The sequence below is a fragment of the Pyrus communis genome, chromosome 3, assembly GCF_963583255.1.
Source record: "Pyrus communis chromosome 3, drPyrComm1.1, whole genome shotgun sequence".
Lineage (NCBI taxonomy): Eukaryota > Viridiplantae > Streptophyta > Magnoliopsida > Rosales > Rosaceae > Pyrus > Pyrus communis.
In genome coordinates this window covers 4,473,047-4,496,806 of record NC_084805.1, presented here as the reverse complement: position 1 = coordinate 4,496,806, position 23,760 = coordinate 4,473,047, and the positions used below count along the sequence as shown (strand labels likewise).

At 37.6% G+C, this 23,760-nt stretch overlaps 4 protein-coding genes across 7 annotated transcripts; 1 reads left to right on the top strand and 3 right to left on the bottom strand.

Moving 5' to 3' along the window:
* Nucleotides 1–217: 217 nt before the first annotated feature.
* Nucleotides 218–3,666, bottom strand: LOC137728019 (heat shock 70 kDa protein, mitochondrial). Its single transcript, XM_068466896.1, has 6 exons — nucleotides 3,471–3,666; nucleotides 2,862–2,926; nucleotides 2,691–2,769; nucleotides 2,022–2,588; nucleotides 1,320–1,940; nucleotides 218–1,053 (listed from the first exon to the last, which is right to left on the bottom strand). The coding sequence occupies exons 1-6, from the start codon at nucleotides 3,543–3,545 to the stop codon at nucleotides 427–429; spliced, it is 2,034 nt and encodes a 677-aa protein (XP_068322997.1). The 5' UTR covers nucleotides 3,546–3,666; the 3' UTR covers nucleotides 218–426.
* Nucleotides 3,667–5,435: 1,769 nt separating this feature from the next.
* Nucleotides 5,436–9,653, bottom strand: LOC137729126 (uncharacterized). 4 transcript variants are annotated; one of them, XR_011067969.1, is made up of 7 exons: nucleotides 9,346–9,653; nucleotides 8,140–9,251; nucleotides 7,366–7,445; nucleotides 6,392–6,656; nucleotides 6,228–6,280; nucleotides 5,995–6,130; nucleotides 5,436–5,844 (listed from the first exon to the last, which is right to left on the bottom strand). XR_011067969.1 is itself a non-coding variant. In XM_068467965.1 (7 exons), the coding sequence occupies exons 2-6, from the start codon at nucleotides 8,894–8,896 to the stop codon at nucleotides 6,015–6,017; spliced, it is 1,287 nt and encodes a 428-aa protein (XP_068324066.1). In that variant the 5' UTR covers nucleotides 8,897–9,251; nucleotides 9,346–9,653; the 3' UTR covers nucleotides 5,437–5,844; nucleotides 5,995–6,014. The 4 variants fall into 4 exon arrangements, 2 of the variants coding, with proteins under 2 accessions (XP_068324066.1, XP_068324065.1); XR_011067968.1 differs by having other exon boundaries at nucleotides 5,995–6,117; XM_068467965.1 differs by having other exon boundaries at nucleotides 5,437–5,844; nucleotides 6,212–6,280.
* A 3,669-nt stretch (nucleotides 9,654–13,322) lies between these two features.
* LOC137728091 (oligopeptide transporter 4) lies at nucleotides 13,323–19,438 on the top strand. Its single transcript, XM_068466975.1, has 6 exons — nucleotides 13,323–13,865; nucleotides 14,629–14,726; nucleotides 16,083–16,646; nucleotides 17,029–17,281; nucleotides 17,674–17,856; nucleotides 18,104–19,438. Exons 1-6 carry the CDS (start codon nucleotides 13,323–13,325, stop codon nucleotides 18,713–18,715), a joined length of 2,253 nt encoding a protein of 750 aa, XP_068323076.1. The 3' UTR covers nucleotides 18,716–19,438.
* Nucleotides 17,131–22,819, bottom strand: LOC137729308 (uncharacterized). Its single transcript, XM_068468215.1, has 9 exons — nucleotides 22,482–22,819; nucleotides 22,254–22,355; nucleotides 21,957–22,116; nucleotides 21,681–21,860; nucleotides 21,423–21,557; nucleotides 21,089–21,171; nucleotides 19,732–19,825; nucleotides 19,464–19,584; nucleotides 17,131–17,249 (listed from the first exon to the last, which is right to left on the bottom strand). Exons 1-8 carry the CDS (start codon nucleotides 22,736–22,738, stop codon nucleotides 19,495–19,497), a joined length of 1,101 nt encoding a protein of 366 aa, XP_068324316.1. The 5' UTR covers nucleotides 22,739–22,819; the 3' UTR covers nucleotides 17,131–17,249; nucleotides 19,464–19,494.
* Nucleotides 22,820–23,760: the final 941 nt, after the last annotated feature.

Below are 23,760 nucleotides of genomic sequence, written 5' to 3'. Positions count from 1 at the left end.
TATGACAATTTCCTTTGAAGCAAGCAAAAGCGATTTTGATCCTCAAGATTTTTTTCACAAGGGCATCTGAACTGAAGCAAAACACAATGCACATTTAAACAGATTGAGCGAGCAATCTGAACCTATTTCTTTATTCAAAAAATGATGAACAGTAGTTTACCCGGAAAAATGATGAACAGTAATAAGCCTGGTCAAAACCAGGCATAACTAACCACCGCAGAAGAAAAATCCTCTCAATTAATAATGTACTTGCTGGAAAAGACAGGAAGTAGGCAAAATAGATTATGGCTATCCTAATACATTTTAAAACTCCCAACACTTAGATACAAAAGCCGACATAAATGAGGTTTTACGAGCACAGAAAAATCCAGGGGTGAATCAGAAATTACTTGTAAGTAAAAAGCCGAGTTACCAGCTTCGGCCACCTCACTTCTTCACCTCTTCGTAATCTGCTTCGGGAGCTTGGTCTCCTCCACCCTGTGATCCACCGGAAGATGAGTCGCCACCAGAACCCTTTGACATGTGTTCCCCAATCTTAGAAACAGCTTTGTTTGCAGCATCAAGCTTGGCCTTGATTTCGTCAGCATTGTCCTCTCCCATTGCCTTCCTCAAATCTGCTACCGCATCCTCAATTTCTTTGGCAACTTCACTTGGAACCTTGTCACGATACTCGTTCAAGCTCTTCTCAATACTGTAGATCGTTGTATCCGCACTATTTCTGAGGTCAATCAATGCTTTCCTCTCCTGATCTCTCTGAGCATGCAGCTCTGCTTCCCTGACCATCTTTTCTATCTCCTCGTCAGTAAGACCTCCAGATGAGCGGATAGTAATCTGCTGCTCTTTGTTGGTGGCCTTGTCCTTGGCAGAAACAGTGACAATACCATTGGCATCAATATCAAAGGTCACTTCGATTTGAGGCAGGCCCCTTGGTGCTGGAGGAATGCCTACAAGTTCAAACTCTCCCAACATCTTGTTGTCAGAAGCCATCTCACGCTCTCCTTGTAGCACCTTGATACCCACTTGGGTTTGGTTGTCAGCTGCAGTCGAAAACACCTGCAATAATAAAAATCAAAATTAGGAACACAAGATCCACAACAAAAGGAAAGAGTCTCATACTTTGGCAAAATGTTTAGTCAGATCAAACTCTAAGGCTAACAGAGGCAAGGTTACGATCAAGTCATATTAATTCCAATTAGAAAAGATGCAATTAACTCTAGCTAGAAGATAAAAACAAACAAAATGCTTCCCTCAAAAATTGCCCTTTGACACAACACACCTAGTCAATGTAATCTGAGATATTTTTGGCTTTATTGACTGACCTGACTTTTCTTGGTTGGAATTGTCGTGTTGCGACTAATCAGCCTGGTGAAGATTCCACCCAATGTTTCAATACCTAGTGACAGAGGAGTAACATCCAAAAGAAGCAACTCCTTCACATCCCCACGAAGGATACCACCTTGGATGGCAGCTCCCATAGCAACAGCCTCATCAGGATTCACTCCTTTGCTTGGGCTCTTTCCAAATATTTCTGTAACGACCTCTTGCACTTTGGGAACACGTGTCATCCCTCCAACAAGAAGAACCTCATCCACGTCCTTAATGGATGTATTAGCATCCTTCAAACAGTTCTTACACGGGGACTTTGTCCTCTCAATCAAGTGATTCACCAGACTTTCAAATTTGGATCTAGTTAATGTGATGTTCAGATGTTTAGCACCTGAAGAATCAGCTGTGATGAAGGGAAGGTTTATCTCGGTTTGAGATGTTGATGAAAGTTCAATCTTAGCCTTCTCAGCTGCCTCCCTAAGCCTCTGCAAGGCGAGCCTATCCTTTGCCAAATCAATACCCTCCGTCCTCTTGAATTCACTCACCAAGAAGTCCAACAAAGCATTGTCAAAGTCCTCTCCTCCCAAGAATGTGTCGCCGTTTGTTGCTTTCACCTAGATAAGAAAAAGTTGTTGACAATATTGTCCAAAATGAAGGAAAATTAAAAGACTTAGCTTACTAGGAAAGTAGCAAACCTCAAAAACGCCATTGGATATCTCGAGAATGGATACATCAAACGTTCCACCACCAAGATCAAACACTGCTATTAGCCCTTCCTTGTTGTTCATACCATAGGAAAGTGCAGCAGCTGTTGGCTCATTGATGATTCTCTGAACATCTAGACCTGCAATTCTGCCAGCATCCTTGGTTGCTTGTCTCTGTGCATCATTGAAATAAGCTGGAACTGTAATCACAGCTTTTGAGACACTCTTTCCAAGGTAAGCCTCCGCCGTCTCTTTCATCTTTGTTAGAACAAAGGCTCCAATTTGGCTTGGGGAGTACTGCTGTCCGTTGACTTCAACCCAAGCATCTCCATTTGGAGCCTTTACTATCTTGTATGGAACCATCTTCATTTCTTTTTGCGTTTGGGGATCATCAAAGCGTCTACCAATCATACGCTTGGTTCCAAAAACAGTGTTTGTGGGGTTGGTAACAGCTTGACGCTTTGCTGGAGTACCAACCAATAGTTCTCCTTTCTGGTTGAAAGCAACTACTGATGGTGTGGTTCGAGCTCCTTCAGAATTCTCGATCACTTTGGGGTTCTATAACAATTTCACACTTAATGAGACATAAACCACATGCGCATAAAGCTTAAACAATAATTTGAGTCAGAACATGAACAAGAACTTGTAAACGGCCATTACCTTTCCTTCCATCACCGCCACACATGAGTTGGTTGTACCCAAGTCAATGCCAATAACATCATTTCCAGCAGGTTTGGAACTATTCACATTACAGGATACAATTAGAAACAAAATCCAAAATACAAAAAGAATGACATAGTATCGTAATGTACAAGGGAATGCCCAAAATACCTGAAAGGTCTTGCCAAGCTTGCCCATTTTTGAGCAAGATGCGACGACTTAGATGCGCTGTTCAACTGCAAAAACATAAATCACGTAAATAATCACCACGATTCATATCGAGCTATTATACCAATCCTCAATTCATCTATATTAATACCCAAGCTTCCTACTCCAACCCATTTCATCAATTAGCTCCAATTAATCAGAACAAAAAGCAAACTGCAACAAGGGAATTGCAGTGATATATGCAAGATAAAAGAAAAATAAAAAAATAAAGCTCTATCAAACGATTGTAATCTGAATTGACAATAAAAACAACAATACGCCAGCGGCGTAAATAACAGATCAGGAAAAGGTATCTATCATTACCCAATCGAACCGACAAAATAACACATCAGAAGCCCCAAAAAATTCAAATATTGAATTATAAATCTTTTACTTGTTCAATTCTATTGGATCACAACAAACAAATACTCCATAAAATCAAGAAATTCTACAACAAGCTGAAAATCTCATAACTTTCAGCCAAAAAACAGATGAAACAGAGAAATGATCGCGTGGCGAGAGTGACAGGTTGGGAACTTAAAAACGAATCTCAGAAAAAGTAAAGAGACGTACGGATCGGTAGGCGCAGAGAGGAGCCGATGCGAAATCACGGCGTCGTAGCGAGCGGAGCAAGGCGGCGGTGGCCATGGCTGACTAGAGCAAAGTGAGAGAGAGAGACGAGGAGGTCGAGAAAAGACGATAGAGGGTTTTGAGTTAGGGTTTAGGGTTTTTGTTGGGGAAAGGGTGTTGCTTTATGAGGCGGAAAAATGAGCGGAGGATGCGTATGGAAGGTTCTGGATCTATCTGCTTACACGAAACGGCGCCGTCAGGGCTTTTGTCATTTGTGGTTTGTATTGGCGAGACGACGTCGGGTAAGCTGTTTGCTACGTGGCCAAAGGAGGAAGTCTGATCTGACCTTTCCTTTGATCATGTGCCGGCCTGCTTTAGTGGGAACGGGATGAAGAAGCTTTCTTGAGCTGCACCCCGAACTGTCCAACTAGACGTGTTTAGATTTAGTTCATTCAACTCAATTAAAGCAGCGTGTTTCATTAATTGCTTCTAAATTCAAATCTAATTAAATAAATTTGTGTAATTTCTTTGAAAAATTAGAGTTCAATTATTAAATCAATCACATAAATCATGCAGGTAAATATACAATTTAATACATGCACATGATATGATCAACCAATGTTAAATAAACATGATAAATGGAAATTTTGAAATACAGTTGAGGCAAGAACTTGATTCCTTTCATTAAGACAATTTGTGTCCCATTACGATATTTATGCTTGTTTGCGTGGAGTCACTTAGTACTACGGTCTAGTGGTATTCCTCTTCACTTGTAAGTGAGAAGTCTTAGGTTCGATTCTCGTCAAAGGCGAATTTGAACCGCATTATTGTTAGCCATTATGAGGATAAGTCCATCCCTTCCCCTTTAGTGTAAATAATATCGTTTGCTAAAAAATAAAAAAAAAATAAAAAAAGATCTTAGGTTTGATTCTCGCAAAAGACGAGTTTGAACGACATTATTATTAGGGAATCTTAATAAAAACAATACTGGTACTGTTTACTTTTAACGAAAATGACATTTTTACCTTGAAAAATCACTCATGATATTATTCACTTATACCTTTATTTTGTCATTTTGATTAAAACTAAAGTTTTTGATGACTTTTCGTTAGTTTTCTTTTATTAAGTAACCCATTGTGAGGCTAAATTCACATTTCCTTTTAATGTAGATAATATCGCTTGTTCAAAAAAAAAAAAAAAAACCCCTTATCTTTCACAAGACGACACGTTCTTATGATGGTAGCACTCTAAATCGTCAAGCTCTAGTGAATCATTTTTTTTCAAAGCAACGATAGTAGATTCATTCATTGATTGAGAAAGAGGCAATACAAGCTAAACATCTAGGGAGACAAAACATAATCCATCAGAACACCTAGAGCCATTAGTCAGAGCCTTCGTAAGAGAAAATCGAGAATGAGGTTCGTGGCTCTTCAAACTTCATTTTTCATACCCCTCTCAAGTCTCAACTGCCAAGGCAGCCCCTTATCTAGTGGCCAAAGCTTCGATCTAAATTGGGGAAAAGACATTCTCAAAACCTGGAGATCTTGCTGCAACAAAATTGCCATCAGCATCTTGAATGCGGAAGTAGCGTTGCTTTGAGCACTTTCGGATCGTGTATGGTGTGCACAATTCTTGGATGCCAAGCTCCGCTCCGTACCATTCGTTGAGAAGCTCGAAGCTGGAGATGATCCGGTAAGATGGTGGCGTCAAATTGCAGAGAGCTAACCTTCATGAAATCTTGTTCTTCAAGGTATGCATAGGATTGTGGGTAATGGTAATGGTCAATTACTATATATATAGTTTTTTTTTTTTTTTTTTTTTTTTTTAACAAAATACAAGTCCATATTAAATTTTCATTTGCAAAACTTAGAGAAAACTGTTATTAACACTCGACAAAAGGTTATTATACGGTCCAAACACGAAGAAAAAAAATGTAAAACATTGAAAATTTGTTGAAATTTCAGCACGCATGATTCGAAATGAAACTGTAATGGACATTCTCATCATTTTGAAACTGCTAAATTCTTTCTTTCATTTTTTCGTCGAAAAAGAGCAATTTGTAATCGAAATGAAACTGGTAACAGCTTATTCCCCATGTCCCAAATCCTCACAACAGTTGAAATGAATGTTTGCTTATGATCATGAAGCTGTTAATCTTTTGAGTGGAAATTGTACAACACCATCTGCAGCAGTATTAAACATATGATACAAGAGACTGTACATTTACAAGCTGACCTCCAAGGTGAAAAAATGGAGGAACTGTAAATCAAGTAAAGAAACAAAACCATCCAAAGAACAGGCCGTCTCCAACGAGAAATCTCTAACTTTTCCTCTTGGTTGTCCAGATAACAGTAAGTGCACAAGCGAAATCTCCGATCTAGGGCAAAGTAAAATGATATTATTGCCCATGAACTTAGAAAGCAACACAAGATTACTAGAGCAGAATTAAAGCAATTTTGACGATATGAATGTTAAAACGAAACAAGAAAGAATGCGAAACCAAGCATGAAGAAATAAAAGGACATACTGCAAATCTAGATGCTTTTCTCAAATGCGGAGGTAGCCCCTTCTTTCTCGAGCTTCAATTCCATGGGTTCTCTTTAGGTATGATTTCCTGTTGAGGGACCAGCTCCTCTTCATGGCTCTTCTCCTGTGCCAAGCAGCTATTCGGGTATAAAAAACAGGAAAGCTGAAGCAGAGAAGTGCCAGAAGAAGCATAGCTACACAGAGTAACATGACATTACGGAAACCATTTTTCACCGTTGGGTTTTTTTGTTCCGTCCACGGAACTCCCCCCACATTCATGCCAAACACTGCAAGAGACACAAGGGTTTGTTGTCAAAAGCTTCTTGCTCACAATGGAACATATAAGAATGCCTCATAAAAACCTGCAAATGAAAATTTATGCTAACAAACAACTGTACCTCCAGTCACGATGGATAAAGGAAGGAATATTATAGATAGGAATGAGAGATAATACAGTTTCCTGTTTATCTGCTCAGCTTGCCAACTGTCTAGACCAGCCTGTATTGCCGTGACACGATTTGCTATAAAGCCTACATTCTCCTTTAGCCTCCTCAACCGTCCGATCAGCTCTTCAAGAGAGGTAATATCTTCACCCAAAAACCATTGCTTAGAGGAACATCTTTCTTTGACACGAGGAAAAACTTGCTCCCCATGAGCAATCACCTGAGGTCATTAATATTAAATGCACAATCAAGAAGGTTTATCCCACATGGTCATTCCTAAAACGAGAATTTAAATCAGTTCGGAGCAACAATTTCTACCCCCCCATTCACATTCTTCTGAACAATCAATGAGCATATACACATGTCTACAAACTAGATGTTTAAGTGCTATTAGGCCCAGCCTCCAAAATGGCTGGTGGAAGAACAATCAAATATTTTAAACTCATGGAATTAGCTTAATTGAAAGAACGGAACAGCAATATACAATTAACCTCACCCTAGTAAGCAATCCGCCAAAAGCAACCAAAATATTCCTCAGTGAATAGGGAAAAAACTTGAGCTACACACATACATACTTTTAGAAAAAGGTAAAGCCAACAGACATAAAACAGGTGTTATTGTGGCTACACCTTCCAATTTGTCAGGTATACTACGAAGAATGGCATGGATCGGTAGGAAATACCATTCTGGCAAAATATGATGTGGGGTGAGCATTGGATTAGCAGGTATATAATTGTCGGGATGCCCCAAAACAGTAGGAGCATAAAAATCCAAACAGAAGAAATTTTGCAGTGCGCTAGTTTCTTTGTTTGGGTTGTTTGCTATCATAAAGGTTGAGAAATAACCTCTCAAAATAAGCAGTAATGCTTTAATTGGTCCCTCTTTGTTCCATTCCACAAACTAAAGAAAACAATGGACTGATAAACTACCTGTAGGAGCCGCTGCAGATCTAGATGCATTTTAGGAAATCTCCTGTCATCCAGCATTTGTTTCTTTAAAGCAAGCCCACCTGTTACAAATCAGAACACGAATGCATTTCGATCAAAGAATGTTCTAAATATTTTAGTACTGAGCTAACTATGTACATTATTTGAAGGACATGCGTATGTACATTGTCCCAGATGCATATTATCAAGGTATACAACACTTTCTTTTGATATGTTAATTTACCAAATCTCTCGATTGAGGAAATGGTTAAGCAAGGAAAACAGAAAGAATATAAAATACATCACAAAACAAAGGATAGGATTGTTAGTCGGTGTATATGGAATTTCACCAATTCCTAATGTGCATTTATCTCTTTTAATCTTTCCGTAGTGGTTTTGTTACACTTGAAGTCAAAGTCCTAATTACAAATGGGAGATAATACAATTACTAAAAACATCAGCAGTTTAAAATGATGTCTAAGGAAAATATGTCTTCAAGAATTTCATGTCAGATAACTAAAAGAACAACGAAGTACGTCCCACCCGCTACTGAAGGTATACCAAATCAACTGAACTTAGAATTGCTTATGATAGAGAACAGCACTATTGATTAGAAATGCGAGGAATGAAATATGAAACTTGTAAGTTTTATAACATTTTCTGCACACTGGATGAGATATAAGAAATTGACTAGGAATTTGTTAGAAAAAAACAGTATATGCTGGGATGAACAATTAATAGCCGGAAGGTAGCTTAAACGTAGTAGGTGAAACTCACCTTTATCCATCTGAAGCTCAACAGAATCCAACTCTATCTCAAGTTTAGTCACAACATCTTGGAGGTGGTCCACATGCGTGTCAACAATATGAACTACAAGATTTGAGACAGATTTTGGCACGGGATTATCAGCTTCCTCAGAGTGATTCATTGTCAATAAGAACTCAAGAACATGCTCCCCTATGACAATCCCGCTCTTTTCCCTCTGCTCACCTCTATGATACGAGGGACTCTCCACACTAGGAATCTCTGAGAGAAGAGATTGACCCACCGGTGAGAAACCCAATCTGGGAACGCGGCCCAAAGACACAGTTATAACTGAATTCTTGGTAATTCTTGCGGCAATTCTAAATGTGAAATCACTGGAGGGAGGGCCAGGAGAGTTGACTCTGAAGACCAGAGCCCCATCAACATACCCACAAAATGGTCCATTGCTGACAAGAGAGAGAATATCCTGAAGTTTCAAAGGCGGGCAAAGAACACCAATGAGGTACTGTGCAGACTGAGAAAGCTTCTGATGTCCTTTTGGAAGTTCAACATGGTACCAACAGAACTCATTGCCTCTACCTTCTGTAAGATCCCATTCCTTGTTGTAAAAATTTCCAAGACCATCAAAGATATAAGCTTTCTTCCTCACCATCCCCCCAAAATGACTCTGGTAGGAATGGGGCTCCCGGAGAGGAGCCTCCGCAGAGAGCTCTCTGTTCATTTCCTCCGCCTCTCCGTTGGCGACGGCCTCCTCATCAGGTAGCTCCATAATTGTGTAGCTTTTATAATATAATCAATCTAATACTACCAATACAGGTCTGCAATTATATCAAAGTCAAATATAAGCAACAAAATCCTGAATCCACCTACCCACCAATCATATAAAACCTCTAACCAATCATTTTTCGGGTCCAACCAAAAACTGCAGGCTGCCTCCCAACTGCAAATCTGTATGTTGTCAAATCAATACGTTTTGGTCCAAATATATTACAAACGCCAAAGATGGTGGAAGTCAAATATATACAGGAAAGGAAAGGCTCTTTGGATCCAATGGAAACAGAAATCAATATTACTTATCAACTTGAACAGCCCATGTAATTCAAATCATCCCAAATCATCAGTTCCTGAAAATACACATGAAAACTATATTCAAATCATCCCCAACAATATAAACAAAAAACCCAGATCGAAAATTGGGGAAATGGATAATCTTTTTACCTCATTGGGAAGCTAGAAATCCAGCACTGCACCAAATGAGAGGCAGCAGAATCCATCAAAAAGCGGCGGAAGACAGAAAACCCAGAAAGTTTCAGAGCAGCCACACGCTATTGAACAATTCCAAACGAAGATTATGATGTATCAGCTGCATGTTTATGTACCCTTTTTGTTTTGGTCAAACTCGAGAGATGGTGGGATGGTTTGGGAGACAAAGCGGCGTTGAAAACAAGAAAGATGACACAACACACGTTCTGCAGATAACGAATAGTTTTCTGGGAAAGTTCCGCCTCCAACAACTGAAAACTACCTTCAAAAGCGGCTTGAAAACTTAAAAAGAAATAATGAAAAATAGTTTAAAAAATTTGAGTTTTAACGGTAAGGATAAAATAAAGGGCAAAGTGAATAGTATCCTGATTGATTTTTTAGTGTAAAAATATGATTTTTCGTTAAAGAGAATAATACCGCGGCTTTTCGTTAAAACTCCCATGTATTAAACAAAACAAAAGAAGAAACAAGCCAAATTAGAAATACTCGTACAAATATTGTATTTTTGTTTTATTGTTTAGAGAATAAATTTCACTTGAAAGAGATCTTGCATGTTCTTATAAATTACTTACTATTCTTTATATTATCAATTGATCTTACGCTGACTCAACTTTCTTTATTTTATCTATCATTTCAGCTATAATATATTGATTTTTCAAAAAAAAAAAAAAAATTTGATCAAATCACTTATTACTATTCTATTTATGTTGCTTAAGTAATATTTAATTATTCAGATAATTGATTACAATTCATTTGTTTGATTCAAGAGATAAACAAGGAAAGATGGATTTGTTGTTAGATTTGTGAGGTGAAAGAGTGAAAGGAGGGATTCACTAAATTACCGACCATTTTTATCTTGTTAATATTTTTCTCTTTATTTGGGTTGCCTTTTTTATCGTTTGGCTGTGGACCACGTCCCCCAGTAGAGTGGCAGAGCCATAATTTTCATACGGGGCTATGATTCCGACAAAAAAAAAAAAAATATATATATATACATATATATATATATTGGATCATTTCATCAAGCATTTGGTGGACGTCTGTGTATTACTACTAACATTTGCTGAAACATATGTCGACAAATACTATAATCTGTAAAGGCTTGTCGAGGACAATTGCAGAAATTGTGGAGTAATGGTTAAGACTGCCTAGGGTTGGGCAAGGGCCAGGTCGGGCCAAAATTTGGAGGAACCTGGCCCTATCCGTTTTAAAATGTAACAGGCCAGGGCGGGTAGATGTATTTTGAGTTTAGGAACCGGACCTAACCCGGACCGTTTCAAATGGCCCGGTTCGGGAAGGGTCCACGGGTCCAACTACTCTTTTTTTTCTTTTTTTTTTCTCGGTTTTGGGCATACTGCCACCCAGTGGCGGAGCCAGGATTTTGTAATGATGGGGTCATGATAAATAAACTTTTCACAAGGAAGAAAACTTAATGAATTAACCTACTTATAAGTATAGATACATGAGTCGCTTATAAATGAGAGTTTTTAGGTTCGAATCTCGTGAATGATGAGTTGACCCCAATTCATTCCCCCACCCTTTAGTATAAATATTTCGTTGTATTAAAAAGATTACAAAATATATGTAATCGGTTGCCCTGAGACTTAGAAGAATGTCATAAGGCTCACATTGTATGTCTTACGTTACAAATGCTCAATCATTAGATCAATTTAATCCATTGAAAAGAAAAATGATACTCCATCATTGATACTAGTATGATAATGTAATCAAATTCAAGACTTAATAAAAGATAGTTGCTGAAACAATTAATGAGAGACGTAACTAAGTGAATTATGTAATATTCTAATTAGCAAGCGAAAGATGAACATATGTAGTGCACAAACTGGTCAAACAAAGACCAGCCCACATGAACAGGAAGTAAAATTCGTATCTTCAATCCAATGGATGAAGCCAAATTCCAAATGGATGGTATGCAAAATATCTAGCCCTGCTCCACCTACAGCAGCAAATTTGGTCTTCTTTGAATAAATTATGTGGTCAAGACAACAAATTACAAGGAGGAGCACTAGGTTATTGGGGTCGTGAGCATACATTGCCCCCAGTGTAGCTTCGTTACTGCTGCCACCAGTCTGCGACCCCAGTTTTCCATCGCAAAGTTCGTTGTGTAAAGGCATCGCCATCATCTGCTTGCCACATCTCAGTGATCAACAAACCACAGATTTCCAAAACATGGGATTCATCTTCTACTTTCTCTCTATAAATGCAAGTAGATTATTTAACTCCCAGCTAATTTGATTTGCAACTGCAACCCTTCTGATCTTCTGAAAAACAAAGTAATTGAATCCCTAGTTCCCAAATCCCCAAATTCGAATTCAATATAAAACTGAAATTAGATGCCGAGAAGAAGAGAAGTAGGAGCCTGAGACAACATCATCTTCCTCACATATCCAAGACCTCCACCTCACCATTACAAATTACACAAAATCAAAACAAAATCAGAAACCTAAATCAATCAAAAAGCTTATGCAAAAACCCTAAATTCCTAAATTAGAAACCCTAATTCATAAATTACCTAGGGATGCCATGATGGAGAGTCAGGAGAAGATGCCACGATGGTGATGGTGGCTGGCTGCTGTGATGTTGACACAGTCAAGGTCAACTCAGTCACTACGGGTGGGGGTGGGGGAGAACGAACAAGTGTGGAGAGTCGATGTACTGAGATGGGAGCCTGGGCTCGAGATTGAGGTTTGACACGAGAGAGGAAAGAAGATTCAAGGAGGAGAGATTGAGGGAAGAGACTCATAGTGGTGTTGTCGAAGACTCGAAGTCGGGATAGAGAGAGAGGGTGAAGGGAGAGTTTGAGTGAATTGCGTCTGGGTGATAGACAGCTAGACGGTAAAGATTTAATTAGGCAATGAATGGTCAGGGCCGAGGACCCGTTTTCTCCAATTTTTAGAACTGGCCCACCTTGTTATTTACTAGGACTCGGCCCGACCCTTCCCGTTTTGTATTTATAATTTTTGGACCCACCCCGTATCCACCTCGAACTGCATGGAACCGTCCCGACCTGCGGGTCCATGATCCGTTTGCCCACCCCCTGACTGCCACTGCCCATGTACCTTTACAAGTGTCATTCCAAAAAAGGTCATTATACATTCATTTTGTTTTAAATATAAAAGAAATTGACAATTCCTAATAAAATACATCAATTTGTAATTTTAGACTAGCACATATTTTTAATATAATCGTTGGAGTCTTAAGTTTGTTTCACGTGCTTCTGATCGAGTGTCAAGTAAAATCGGAGACATCCACTAAGATAAGTACCTCATATCATACACATGCATTGATATAGTTTAAGTTGTGATTTAGAACTATTTGTTTTTAATGATGCTTTCAATGGGTTGTTTTGGTTATTTAAGTTTATTAAGATTCGATTTCTTCTTGGTTGTCGCGATTGCTTGGTAGATATGGTTAGTTAATTAGGCTCTATCTAATTAAAGCTTGGAGCCCATCTGGTGTGGTGTCTACCAACAAAACCTAGCACTTTCGAAATTTGAAGTAAATTTGAAGACTTTTGGTTGTTGTATATATAATATAAGAAGTTATGTGAGGGAGATCAAATTTGTAACCACATGATGTGTTATCAACATGAAATAAACACGTTAATCAACATTTAAGTAATAATCCAATCATCAACAATCACGTGTTTATAAAATTTAATTTAAAATTTTGATCTTCCTAATATTACCCATAATATAAGTGCATTTAATTAGATTTTGTAGGCGCTACCGTATGGGTTTTGGGTCAGGTCTGTTGTCCCCAAATTAGTGTCTCCCATGTGTCTACTTTCCAACTTTTTGACATGCGTGCAACCCTACCTACAAATTATACTAAACCAAACAACAAACCAACCTTAACTTCACACTCTTAATTTTCCTCTCTATTTCTCTCAACTTCTCAACCCATCCTCAATGAGCACTCTAGAAATAGAGCAGCCCTATCCCAACCCCTCCTTTGCCACCACCCCCAAGCCAACTCACTCCCTCGAACCGGACACCGAAGACGACGATGTTTCTCCGATAGAACAAGTCCGTCTTACGGTGACCAACACCGACAACCCGACCCTGCCCGTATGGACATTCCGGATGTGGTTCTTGGGCCTTGTGTCATGTGCCCTCCTCTCATTTCTCAACCAATTCTTCTCCTACAGAACTGAGCCCCTCATCATCACCCAAATCACTGTCCAAGTATCAACACTCCCTATTGGTTATTTCATGGCCAAAGTCCTCCCAACGAAAACGTTCCACGTACCCGGGTTCGGGTCCCGGACGTTTTCGTTGAATCCGGGTCCTTTTAACATAAAAGAGCACGTCCTGATTACTATTTTTGCTAATGCCGGAAGTGCTTTTGGAGCTGGCTCAGCTTATGCTGTTGGGATTGTTAACATAATCAAAGTGTTTTATCACCGGAAAATCTCTCTTCTGGCTAGTTGGCTGCTTATCATCACTACCCAGGTATGATGCTTTTTTTTTAATTTGATTTTTTAGGAGTACAAGTTATTTAAGTTTAGTCCCATAAAAAGTGGGTTTCGAACGTGGTTGGCCAATAAATGTGCTAACCTGTCGTATTAACTGCTAGTTGGCTTGCTTGCCGGATATTTTGGTTTTGTTTTTGTTTCTTGTTTATTGGTTTTTTTATCTTTGGACCGTTTTGAAGAAAAATTAATGAAAATAACTTAGAAAACTTTGAAGAAAAATTAATGAAAATAACTTAAAAAACTTTGAGTTTTAACGATAAAGACAAAATAAAAGATAAAATGAATAGTACTAGGATTGATTTTTTAGTGTAAAAATATAGTTTTTTGTTAAAGTAAACAGTACCAAGAGCTTTTTGTTAAAGTTTCCTTTTTTTAACTAGCGATAGTGCTAGTGAGTTAAATTGTTAGTTGTTAGAGGTGAGGAGAAATTGTGAGGATTGAACCTTCACCAGGATACATATGCATGATTGTTTCCGCCACTGAAGTAAAGCGTCATTTGCAATAAATATTTTGTTTTCACATATTTGAAATCTGAAAACTGAGATCTTGGTTGAAAATTATTTTCTTGAATTTTTAAAATTTGGCCTTCACATTTTGGTTTCTAGTTTACATTTTTATGAAAAGTGAAAACTGACGGTAAATCAAATAATCCGACGACTTTCGTTACTATGTGCAACTTTTGATGACTACTAGAAAAAAAACCTATTTTAATTGGTAAGTATGACAACAATGGCTTGCAGGTATTGGGATACGGCTGGGCTGGGCTTTTAAGGAAGTATGTTGTGGAGCCTGCCCATATGTGGTGGCCCAATACACTTGTACAGGTTTCACTTTTCCGGTATGTCCTTTTATTTACTTGAAAAAAAAAAAAAAAACCGTATAGAGATCCTCTTCGGATCCCTTCCTCCTAATTCATCAAATCAGTCTGTGCTATTAAAATTTGATTTAATGACTGAAGTTATTATAACTTTTAAAGTAAACCCCTGTTTGTAGCCGTTGGATTAAATTTCAATAACACCGTTTACCTGATTTGGTGGATTAGAAGAAAAGGATCCGAAGAGGATCCCTTTCAAAAAAAAAAAAAAAAAAAAAAAAAACAAAAGAAACTTGGAGAAGTTGATTTTTTTAACATATCTTTTCTTTCTTACAAAACCACCTTCTTCTTCTTATTTTTAATTTCGGGTTATACTGATTAAATAAATCAAACAAAAACAACATAAAAGATTAAACAAAGATATGCAAACAGAATAAAAGCGTGTGTTCCCATGTTATAAACATAAACCCAGGAGGTTTGAAGTCACTGAAGTGTTAAATTGTTAAACCATTTTGAAATTGAAACAGGACAAGTTTTTCCATTTTCCTAAATACTATAGTCTGGAGATGAAATAGTACTTTTGATTTAAAGTATTAATGGCTCGTTTAGCGTCTAAAATGTACAACTCGTTAATTTCAAAATATATCGTAGGAAGAAATGAAAATATTGTGTCCAAGTTGACGGTGGAAGATGAATTACTCATCAATAACACTCGCCACTTCTAATTCGTACAAAATGAAAGGATCTCAACACCTCTTAGCCTCTAATTCCTACAAACTAATAAATCCCTCACATCTACTTTCCATTCTTACTTGAACATACATACCCTTGAACCTTAAGAATTATCCAATCCAATTTAGGGATCACGTGACCCTAACCCTAAGTTTGGATGGGTGATTTCTCAAATACCAAGGGATTTAGGGAAATGCATTACATGATCATTACAAAGACAAACAAAGAATTTACAAATAACTTCTATCAAGTCGACACGATTATTCGCATCACTGAATAAGTATGAAAAATACGGGTATGGGTATGGGTATGGGTACCATTCTCAATTCTAACATCAAATATCCGCTTTCGTATATTTTCTCAAGACCTTAACAAAAATACTCATAGCATCCACATTTCTCACATGCTTGCAATCTCAACAGACATTACTGCTAACTTCATGTACATTCGTTATCTACTTAGTAATCCACAGAACCTACACTATCTTTCTATTGAACGTCATCCATCTAAACATCCCATTGCGACATGCTAAATTCATGACAATGTAGTTTCAAAATCTTCAGTGCATAGCATCCTATGTTAGATAATCAGTTATTACAGTCAACCTCTCGGCTGATGGCTAACTACGTTTTTATATTTAACGTGCAGGGCACTGCACGAGAAAGATGAGCAACGTATGTCGCGGGCAAAGTTCTTCCTAATTACTCTAGTTTGCAGTTTTACATGGTATGCTTTCCCAGGGTATCTCTTCACAACACTCACTAACATCTCATGGGTTTGCTGGCTATTCTCAAAGTCAGTTACAGCTCAGCAGATTGGCTCGGGCATGAGAGGCCTCGGAGTAGGAGCCCTGACACTTGACTGGTCGGCAGTGGCATCCTTCTTGTTCAGCCCCCTCATCTGCCCTTTCTTTGTCATCGTTAATGTTTTTGCGGGGTATGCATTGATACTCTATTTAGTTATCCCTATGGCATACTGGGGACTGGACTCATACAGTGCACAAAAGTTCCCCATTTTTTCCTCGCACTTGTTTACGGCAGAAGGTCAAGATTACAACATAACAGCTATAGTCGATGATAAATTTCAGTTAGATATTTCAAAGTATGAGGAGCAAGGGCGGATTCACTTAAGCATGTTTTTCGCTCTCACTTATGGCTTTGGTTTTGCAACCATTGCATCCACCCTCACACATGTAGCCTTATTCTATGGAAGGTAACATAGCTCTCACAACTTTCACATGTCAAACCTTCTATATATAAGCTCTCAAATGTAAAATTTTCACATAAACTTTGCAAAAAAAAGAAGAGAGAATATTAGAGTTTACTTAATTCTTTTAATGTTTATTGCATATTGATAGTAAGAGCGTTGTTTCTTCTGTTTGAAAAGTGTTTGTAACAACGTAACACATTGTTTGATCATGTTACTTCACTTGTTTTCCTCCAGTTTTCCTAAATGTTTTATCACACACATACATATGAAAAGAAATAACATATACGACCTTTTAAATCAACAAACAAAAGCACTATTCTCCCCTATAAGATTATCATTCTGAAAGATTTAAAGTCAGTTACATTTTGATGTACCTAAATGGCAGAGAGATCCTTGATCGCTATCGTGCTTCTTACAAAGGAAAGGAAGATATCCATACAAGATTGATGAGAAGATACAAGGACATACCTAGCTGGTGGTTTTACACGTTGCTCATCATTACAGTAGCAGTTTCTCTTGTACTCTGCATCGTCTTGAATGATGAGGTTCAGATGCCATGGTGGGGACTCCTATTTGCTGGTGCCATGGCCTTTACATTCACCCTTCCTATCAGCATCATAACAGCAACAACAAACCAGGTGACTCAGACGTCTTCACTTTTTCATTTAACTTGCAGCAAAAGGATAACTTGATAGAAAATCAAACCTATCAAGTCATCATTACAACAGCTTATCTAGAGTAGTCATGTGGGTTTTTCCATGCAAGGTGGCCTATACCGGACTTCCATGTCACATGCTCAGTAAACAAATGCATGACACAACACTTGAGTTTAGTGATATACAACTTTAAACGGCTGGTTATAAATTTATCCAGCTCAAATTAATTGGACGCATAAGTTCACACCATCACACTCCTGCATTATAATTGACAACAATTGATACTTTTATTTTTATATAAATATAACACAGAGGACATCATTTCAGTCCCCTTACTCTGCTGCACTCACCAATGTTCCAATCTCCATGTACAGACACCAGGGCTAAACATAATAACAGAGTACGTCATGGGAATCATATTACCGGGAAGACCAATAGCCAATGTATGCTTCAAAACCTATGGCTATATGAGCATGGCTCAGGCAGTCTCCTTCCTGAACGATTTCAAGCTTGGGCATTACATGAAGATCCCTCCAAGATCAATGTTTTTAGTTCAGGTATATTAAATTTAATGTAACAGAAACATACAAATGAAAAATCTAATGGCATAGTTGAAAACATTCTTAAAATTCTTGTGAAAAACTTGAGATTTTTTTTTTTCTAAAAGTAGTACCTCTTAACAAATACCAGGAGAGCTGAAGTAAAGAACTAAAATCTGAAATAATCTATGGTAACATATTCCAGTTTATATTTTTACTTTGCTTTTCAGAATATATTCTGATGCATTCTTACATGTATGCCTAGTTCATAGGAACAATTCTAGCAGGAACCGTCAACCTTGCAGTAGCACATTGGTTGCTAAACTCTATCAAGAATATGTGCGTGGATGATCCTCATTCGGATAGCCCTTGGACATGCCCAAATGACCGAGTTTTCTTTGATGCATCCGTGATATGGGGTTTGGCAGGACCTAAACGTATATTTGGATCTCTTGGAAACTATGGTGCCATGAACTGGTTCTTCCTTGGAGGTGCAGTAGGACCGGTCATTGTTTGGGTACTGCACAAGGCATACCCAAAGCAACATTGGATAAGGCTGATTAATCTTCCAGTCCTTCTGGGAGCAACAGGCTTGATGCCACCAGCAACAGCATTGAACTACAATTCCTGGATCATAGTCGGAACAATTTTCAATTTTTTTGTTTTCCGTTACAGGAAGAACTGGTGGCAGAGGTACAACTATATTCTTTCAGCAGCGATGGATGCTGGGGTGGCATTCATGGCAGTTCTATTGTACCTTTCAGTAGGCATGGAGAATAAAAGTTTGACCTGGTGGGGTACAAATGGTGAACACTGTGACCTGGCTACTTGTCCAACTGCCAAGGGCATAGCAGTAGACAGTTGTCCGGTGAACTAAAGCCCATTTTCGTCACCAGTTACAAATGATTTTATTTTTAAAATTGCAGAGACAGAACGAGAAGCTATTAGAATATAATTGAATGTACAATGGATTTGTCTCCTAAGGCGATAAAGATGAATCACTGGCTTGCTCTCCCTTATATGAAAGCAAAAACAATAGACATAAACAAGTTAAATTTATCCAACTCTTCTGTTGATTGGAAATCAAACTGAAAATGGCTACTTGGGAGGATTTGTAGACCCATATCTCGTTACAAGGGAAGCACCATTACTTAGAGCCCTCATAGCCATATAGAACAATCTTAATCTAAACTTAGTGTTTGAATAATTTGCAACCAATCTTTCTCATCCTCCACAATATTTGACATAGGCCACATCCAAATGCACAAGGCATTCACCACACCCCATTGGAAATAATTGACAACGGCTTGGAACATTGAACTTCAAACAGTCTACCGAAATCTATTATTTGGCTCACTGAACTGGTGAAAACTAACTACTATATAGCGAGATACATTAAAAAAAAATATAATTGAACCCTGTCACCCTTATAATGGTAATGTTTGTTTGCACGGATCAAAGTTCACGTGTGCGAGTAAATTCAAAAGTGGTTGCAGGAAAATATTAAATTTCCAAGATGAAATTAAGACAGGTAGAACACCTGATTAAAATTTCTGTATTTATAGCTTAAATAGAAAGGTCAGCAAGAAGAGGTGGTCGGTAATTCAACGAATTTTGAGGATTACCTTAACGATAGTGTTTCACATCTTGACATGTTCATCTTGAATATCCTGAAACCCACTGATTGTACTCATCCATTCTTATGATAAAAGAACTAGAACTTGGGGAGCCTCCTCCTCCAAATGCCTTCACATATCAAGTTGCATTATCAGAAATAACAACAACAACAATAATTAATAGTGATGATGATGACAACACTAAAACTCAATAGTTATGCAAAAAAATAAAAAATGAAAAGAAATACTGATACGTGCTTAAGTACTGAAGCCACACCTTTGCAACTTCAGAGGTATCAGTAGCAGTATCAGTACTCCTTAAACACATTTTCAGGTTTCTCCGTTGCATGAATATAACTGCTCCTATAGGCCTGCATCATGAATGGAAATGCTTTTGAGATATTCTGAAACTTAATCCAACGAACACTACACGGTGCAAATTCCTCCACCAAAGTTTGATTACTTATGAACTATAAATGCAGAAATGCAAACAGCAAGCAATCAGACTCAAAACCATAAATCCTATGCTACACAAAGCCTAGGCACTGAAAACCCCAAGAATACAAGTACATTGTGAGTTATACATTCACAAACACTCTTAAACCAGAAAAACAGACAAATACAAAAAAAATATCAAGGGAGCATCTTAAACTGTTTAGGCAAAGAAGTCCATAGAGAAGTGTGAATCCTACCCTACAAAAATCCACCTGTTCTTCTTGATCATAAAAAATTCTTCGATTCCTTCCTCTCCTCACCATCCAAAAAAGAGCCGACATGAGCTCTAATACCTATATGATGTAGAACAGGACAAACTGGTTTGCTATATAGTAAATAGAATAGCTATTAGCTATACATGGCCATTTTTATAGAAATTGGTGAAACATAGAAGAACGGGAGACAAAAGGTAGAGGAGAAAAGTAAAGGACATATCAAGGCGCCAGGGCTTTCAAAATCTATCCTTTAAATTACAGAGAAAAATCAAGAGACTTGTTAAACAATAAGAGACCCTTATAAAACTTAAAAACAGATTGTCTCAAAATTAGGCTCAAATAGGCATTCACTCTTATTGGCGCTTGACATTAACTCTTAGATTGACCTTTTAACTTATTCCGTTGTTACTAATAGGCTTAGTCTTGGCATCCAAAGTGGATATTTCTTTTCTAATAAAATTGTAGCCACAACACCTATAAATGTCTTGCTCGACATTCATACTTCTCCAAAACAAGATTTTGCTGGCTCATCAATTTTACAAGATTTAGGGAATCCTAAACTAAATGAACCACATTCTGACTCTGTGAAAGCCTGAACAAAAAATAGAAGCATCTTACTGAAAACCTTTATGGAATCGTTTTGGCATGAATGTAAAGATCAAGCCAGTTGTATATCCCCAGGAACCTTGCATGATTGAGGGTCACGCAATTAAAAAAATAAAGGAATCTAGTAATGTGCACAGTTTGGGGGCAGATCATAAATCCAAGTCCATACAAAAACCCATAAACCAATTCCATACTTAACTGTTGACTGTAGTCACTGTACAGATAGGCATCTGCGTTAAAGTGCAGAAATAATCTTATATTAAGAGAGCAGATCCTTTAAGAAATAGAAACTGTAAAAAATTTTACCAGTTAAATTACCTAAGACCAGCAGCGGCACTTTGTACACTAAGCTGCTTGGCAATTTCATCACTTAACTCAGAATTCCCGTCAGCTCTAACTCCCTACAATAAAAATGTAGGAATAAACATCTGGTTATATACTTCCAAAGGATCAAACTAGGAAATAGAAATGGTGAGAAGAAACCATTGAGGAAGCAATAGAATAACTGCTTTTAATCCTATCATATAATATGGCATTACATAATTTCATGCCAATCATGCAAATCCTACTAAACCATTGTCGTCAATGTAAGCTAATCGCGACTAAGTAGCACATAGGCAAACAGTTTGAAAGGGAGAAATCAATAGTTTACCAGACACTCCCCGTAAAACCCTCTGCCCAGCCTTATTTTAAAAACCTTATCCAGTAACTTGTTTGCAGCTTTCTGGCGAGCGGAAATATAAGACATCCCCTTGGCAATTACATCCACAGCATTTATTTCCAGTAACTGCAACAAGGATGATGTTAAGAAAGTCAATAGTGACTTCAGAACTAGGCATGGTGAACTGAAAATGAAGGGAAAAGTATTCCTGGGATGGGTAGGCGCCTTGTTCAAATTTAGATTCCAAACCTGTTCATACATGTACGGATTAGTAACACAATTTAACTTGGAGCGCCATTCGCCAAGTCCAATGTTAAATGCCTTAATGTCGGGCAAGCTCCACCGACGGAGATCTCCATCCTCAATGTACTTCAGCACCATTTCTACACGATCTCTGTCCTCGGGTTCTAATAAACTTGCATCCATTCCCTAATTTCAAGAAAAGCAAAATAAAATTGAAGAATCTCAATAGACCATTTCTCGATACCAAAACTGCAAATGAAAAAGATTTACAATCCAACTTACATTAGCATATTTAATACCGGCCAGTTGAGCTGAAAAGTAGTCATACGCAGCGCTAGAGCTACTCTTTTCAAGATTCACATGAAATGTGAGGTTCTTTGGACAATCTTCCTTAGAGGGTATCTGTGGAAGTACCCTTTTTCGATGATCAAAAGCAATTACCCTAATTGAAATTTGAGAGCAACAGTCGACAATCATAAGCAAAACAACTTGGCAACAACTACATCTCAATCATTCACACAAATGTACATGCATTTCAAAACAAATTCATCACTGGAGAATGCACAAATGGAAACCTACTCGCACGAAGCTCTCTGCGCAAGCTCGACCGCAAATCCCTCCCGGCCAAGAAAATCAACAAGATAGCACCTTTCCAGCCCTTCAGTCCGCAACTCATCAACTCTGTAAAACCAAAATTAAAAAATTAAGAACAAAAAGTTAAGGGAATGTTTGGATGCTAAGAAATATAAGAGAGAGAGAGAGAGAGAGAGAGAGAGAGAGAGAGAGAGAGAGAGAGAGAGATTGAACCTGAAGGGTTCGACGGAGGAGAAAGGAAGAGAGAGAAAGGGGAGGTTGAGGCGAGAGTGAAAGAGATAAGCGAATAGAGCGGAGAAAGCTCCAGAGAAAGAAGGGTAGTTGTAGAGAAGCAAGTTGGGAACTTTGTCTTGAGAGGCTTTGGCCAGGGCTTCTAACGCTGCGTCTGAACGGAAGCTCCGGGCTTGTGACATCAGAGAAGCCGAGGCAAAGATGGTGGTTCTCCATTTTCCGACATGGGAATGAGGCATTGACGACGCCGTTCAGGAGAGGGTCGACTTCACTTCAGCGAGAGATTGCCATGGCGGGGCCAGGCAAAGGTATTTCCTTTATTTTCGGTCGAAACCAGGCAATTATAAATGTTTTCAAAAGGGGAGTTTGTACAAAAACTTCGTTGTCCTGTTTATTTTAACGAAAAATTATATTATTATACAAAAAAATTTAAATATAATATTATTTATTTTATTTTTTATTTTATCTTTATCGTTAAACTCAAAGTTTTTAATTTTTTTCATTAGTTTTTCTTTTCAAGAATAACTTTTAAGCCAAAATCGTTGTATGTCATAATTTTCATTTTAATTCACATTAAAAATATATTAATGTAAATTCTAATTATCAATCGTAAATCATTTTGACCAGTAAAATAATATATTAATATTCTCAAATATGTTTTCATCGGCGGGTAGACGAAAACTAACTATATCTAATCATAAGCAAAACGACTTTTTATGGTAGCGGAAAAATTTGATCAATCTTCATTATGTTTTGCACAAATTGTCACCGGGCACTGTCAATTTTCAATTATGTTTTCTTGCGTGAGTTAATTATTTTTACATGTATCTACATGTATACACAACAAAATTAAAAAATTTATAATTGGCCGATGGTTGAAAAATTTGATCAACTGGTCTAAAATGTGGTAGATTGAGCGGTAATCATGTAATTATATTTTATTATAGTATTTATAGAGTTGTTTTGGTTAACGTTTCATTACAACTAAACTAAAAAAAAAAATGATATTTTAGCTAAAAGTTCTTTAAAAATCAGTATTTACACTAAAAGATTCCTAATTTTATTTGCTTAAATAGCAATATTTCTTTTGTTATCATTTGCACTAGTATATGCCCACACATAAAGTGTGTGAAATTTTTTACTTTTGTTTTTAAAATTAAAGAAGAGAGGAAGAGGGTGAGAGAGAACGTTGGAGTAGAGAGGGGAGAGATGTTTATTTTTTTTTTTTATGTTTTATTTATTTATTTATTTTTATTTTTAA

Excerpts from the sequence above, each read along its gene's own strand:
- LOC137728091 (XM_068466975.1), top strand. The coding sequence starts at position 13,323 with ATGAGCACTCTAGAAATAGAGCAGCCCTATCCCAACCCCTCCTTTGCC. Across the intron at positions 13,866-14,628 it reads TGCTTATCATCACTACCCAG|GTATTGGGATACGGCTGGGC; the intron begins GTATGATGCTTT and ends AATGGCTTGCAG. Across the intron at positions 16,647-17,028 it reads GTAGCCTTATTCTATGGAAG|AGAGATCCTTGATCGCTATC; the intron begins GTAACATAGCTC and ends CCTAAATGGCAG.
- LOC137729308 (XM_068468215.1), bottom strand. The coding sequence starts at position 22,738 with ATGCCTCATTCCCATGTCGGAAAATGGAGAACCACCATCTTTGCCTCG. Across the intron at positions 21,558-21,680 it reads ATCCGTACATGTATGAACAG|TTACTGGAAATAAATGCTGT; the intron begins GTTTGGAATCTA and ends TCCTTGTTGCAG. Across the intron at positions 19,585-19,731 it reads ATACCTCTGAAGTTGCAAAG|GCATTTGGAGGAGGAGGCTC; the intron begins GTGTGGCTTCAG and ends TGATATGTGAAG.
- LOC137728019 (XM_068466896.1), bottom strand. The coding sequence starts at position 3,545 with ATGGCCACCGCCGCCTTGCTCCGCTCGCTACGACGCCGTGATTTCGCA. Across the intron at positions 2,770-2,861 it reads AGCTTGGCAAGACCTTTCAG|TTCCAAACCTGCTGGAAATG; the intron begins GTATTTTGGGCA and ends TAATGTGAATAG. Across the intron at positions 2,589-2,690 it reads TGGCGGTGATGGAAGGAAAG|AACCCCAAAGTGATCGAGAA; the intron begins GTAATGGCCGTT and ends AAATTGTTATAG.
- LOC137729126 (XM_068467964.1), bottom strand. The coding sequence starts at position 8,896 with ATGGAGCTACCTGATGAGGAGGCCGTCGCCAACGGAGAGGCGGAGGAA. Across the intron at positions 7,446-8,139 it reads TGAGCTTCAGATGGATAAAG|GTGGGCTTGCTTTAAAGAAA; the intron begins GTGAGTTTCACC and ends GATTTGTAACAG. Across the intron at positions 6,657-7,365 it reads ATCTGCAGCGGCTCCTACAG|GTGATTGCTCATGGGGAGCA; the intron begins GTAGTTTATCAG and ends TAATGACCTCAG.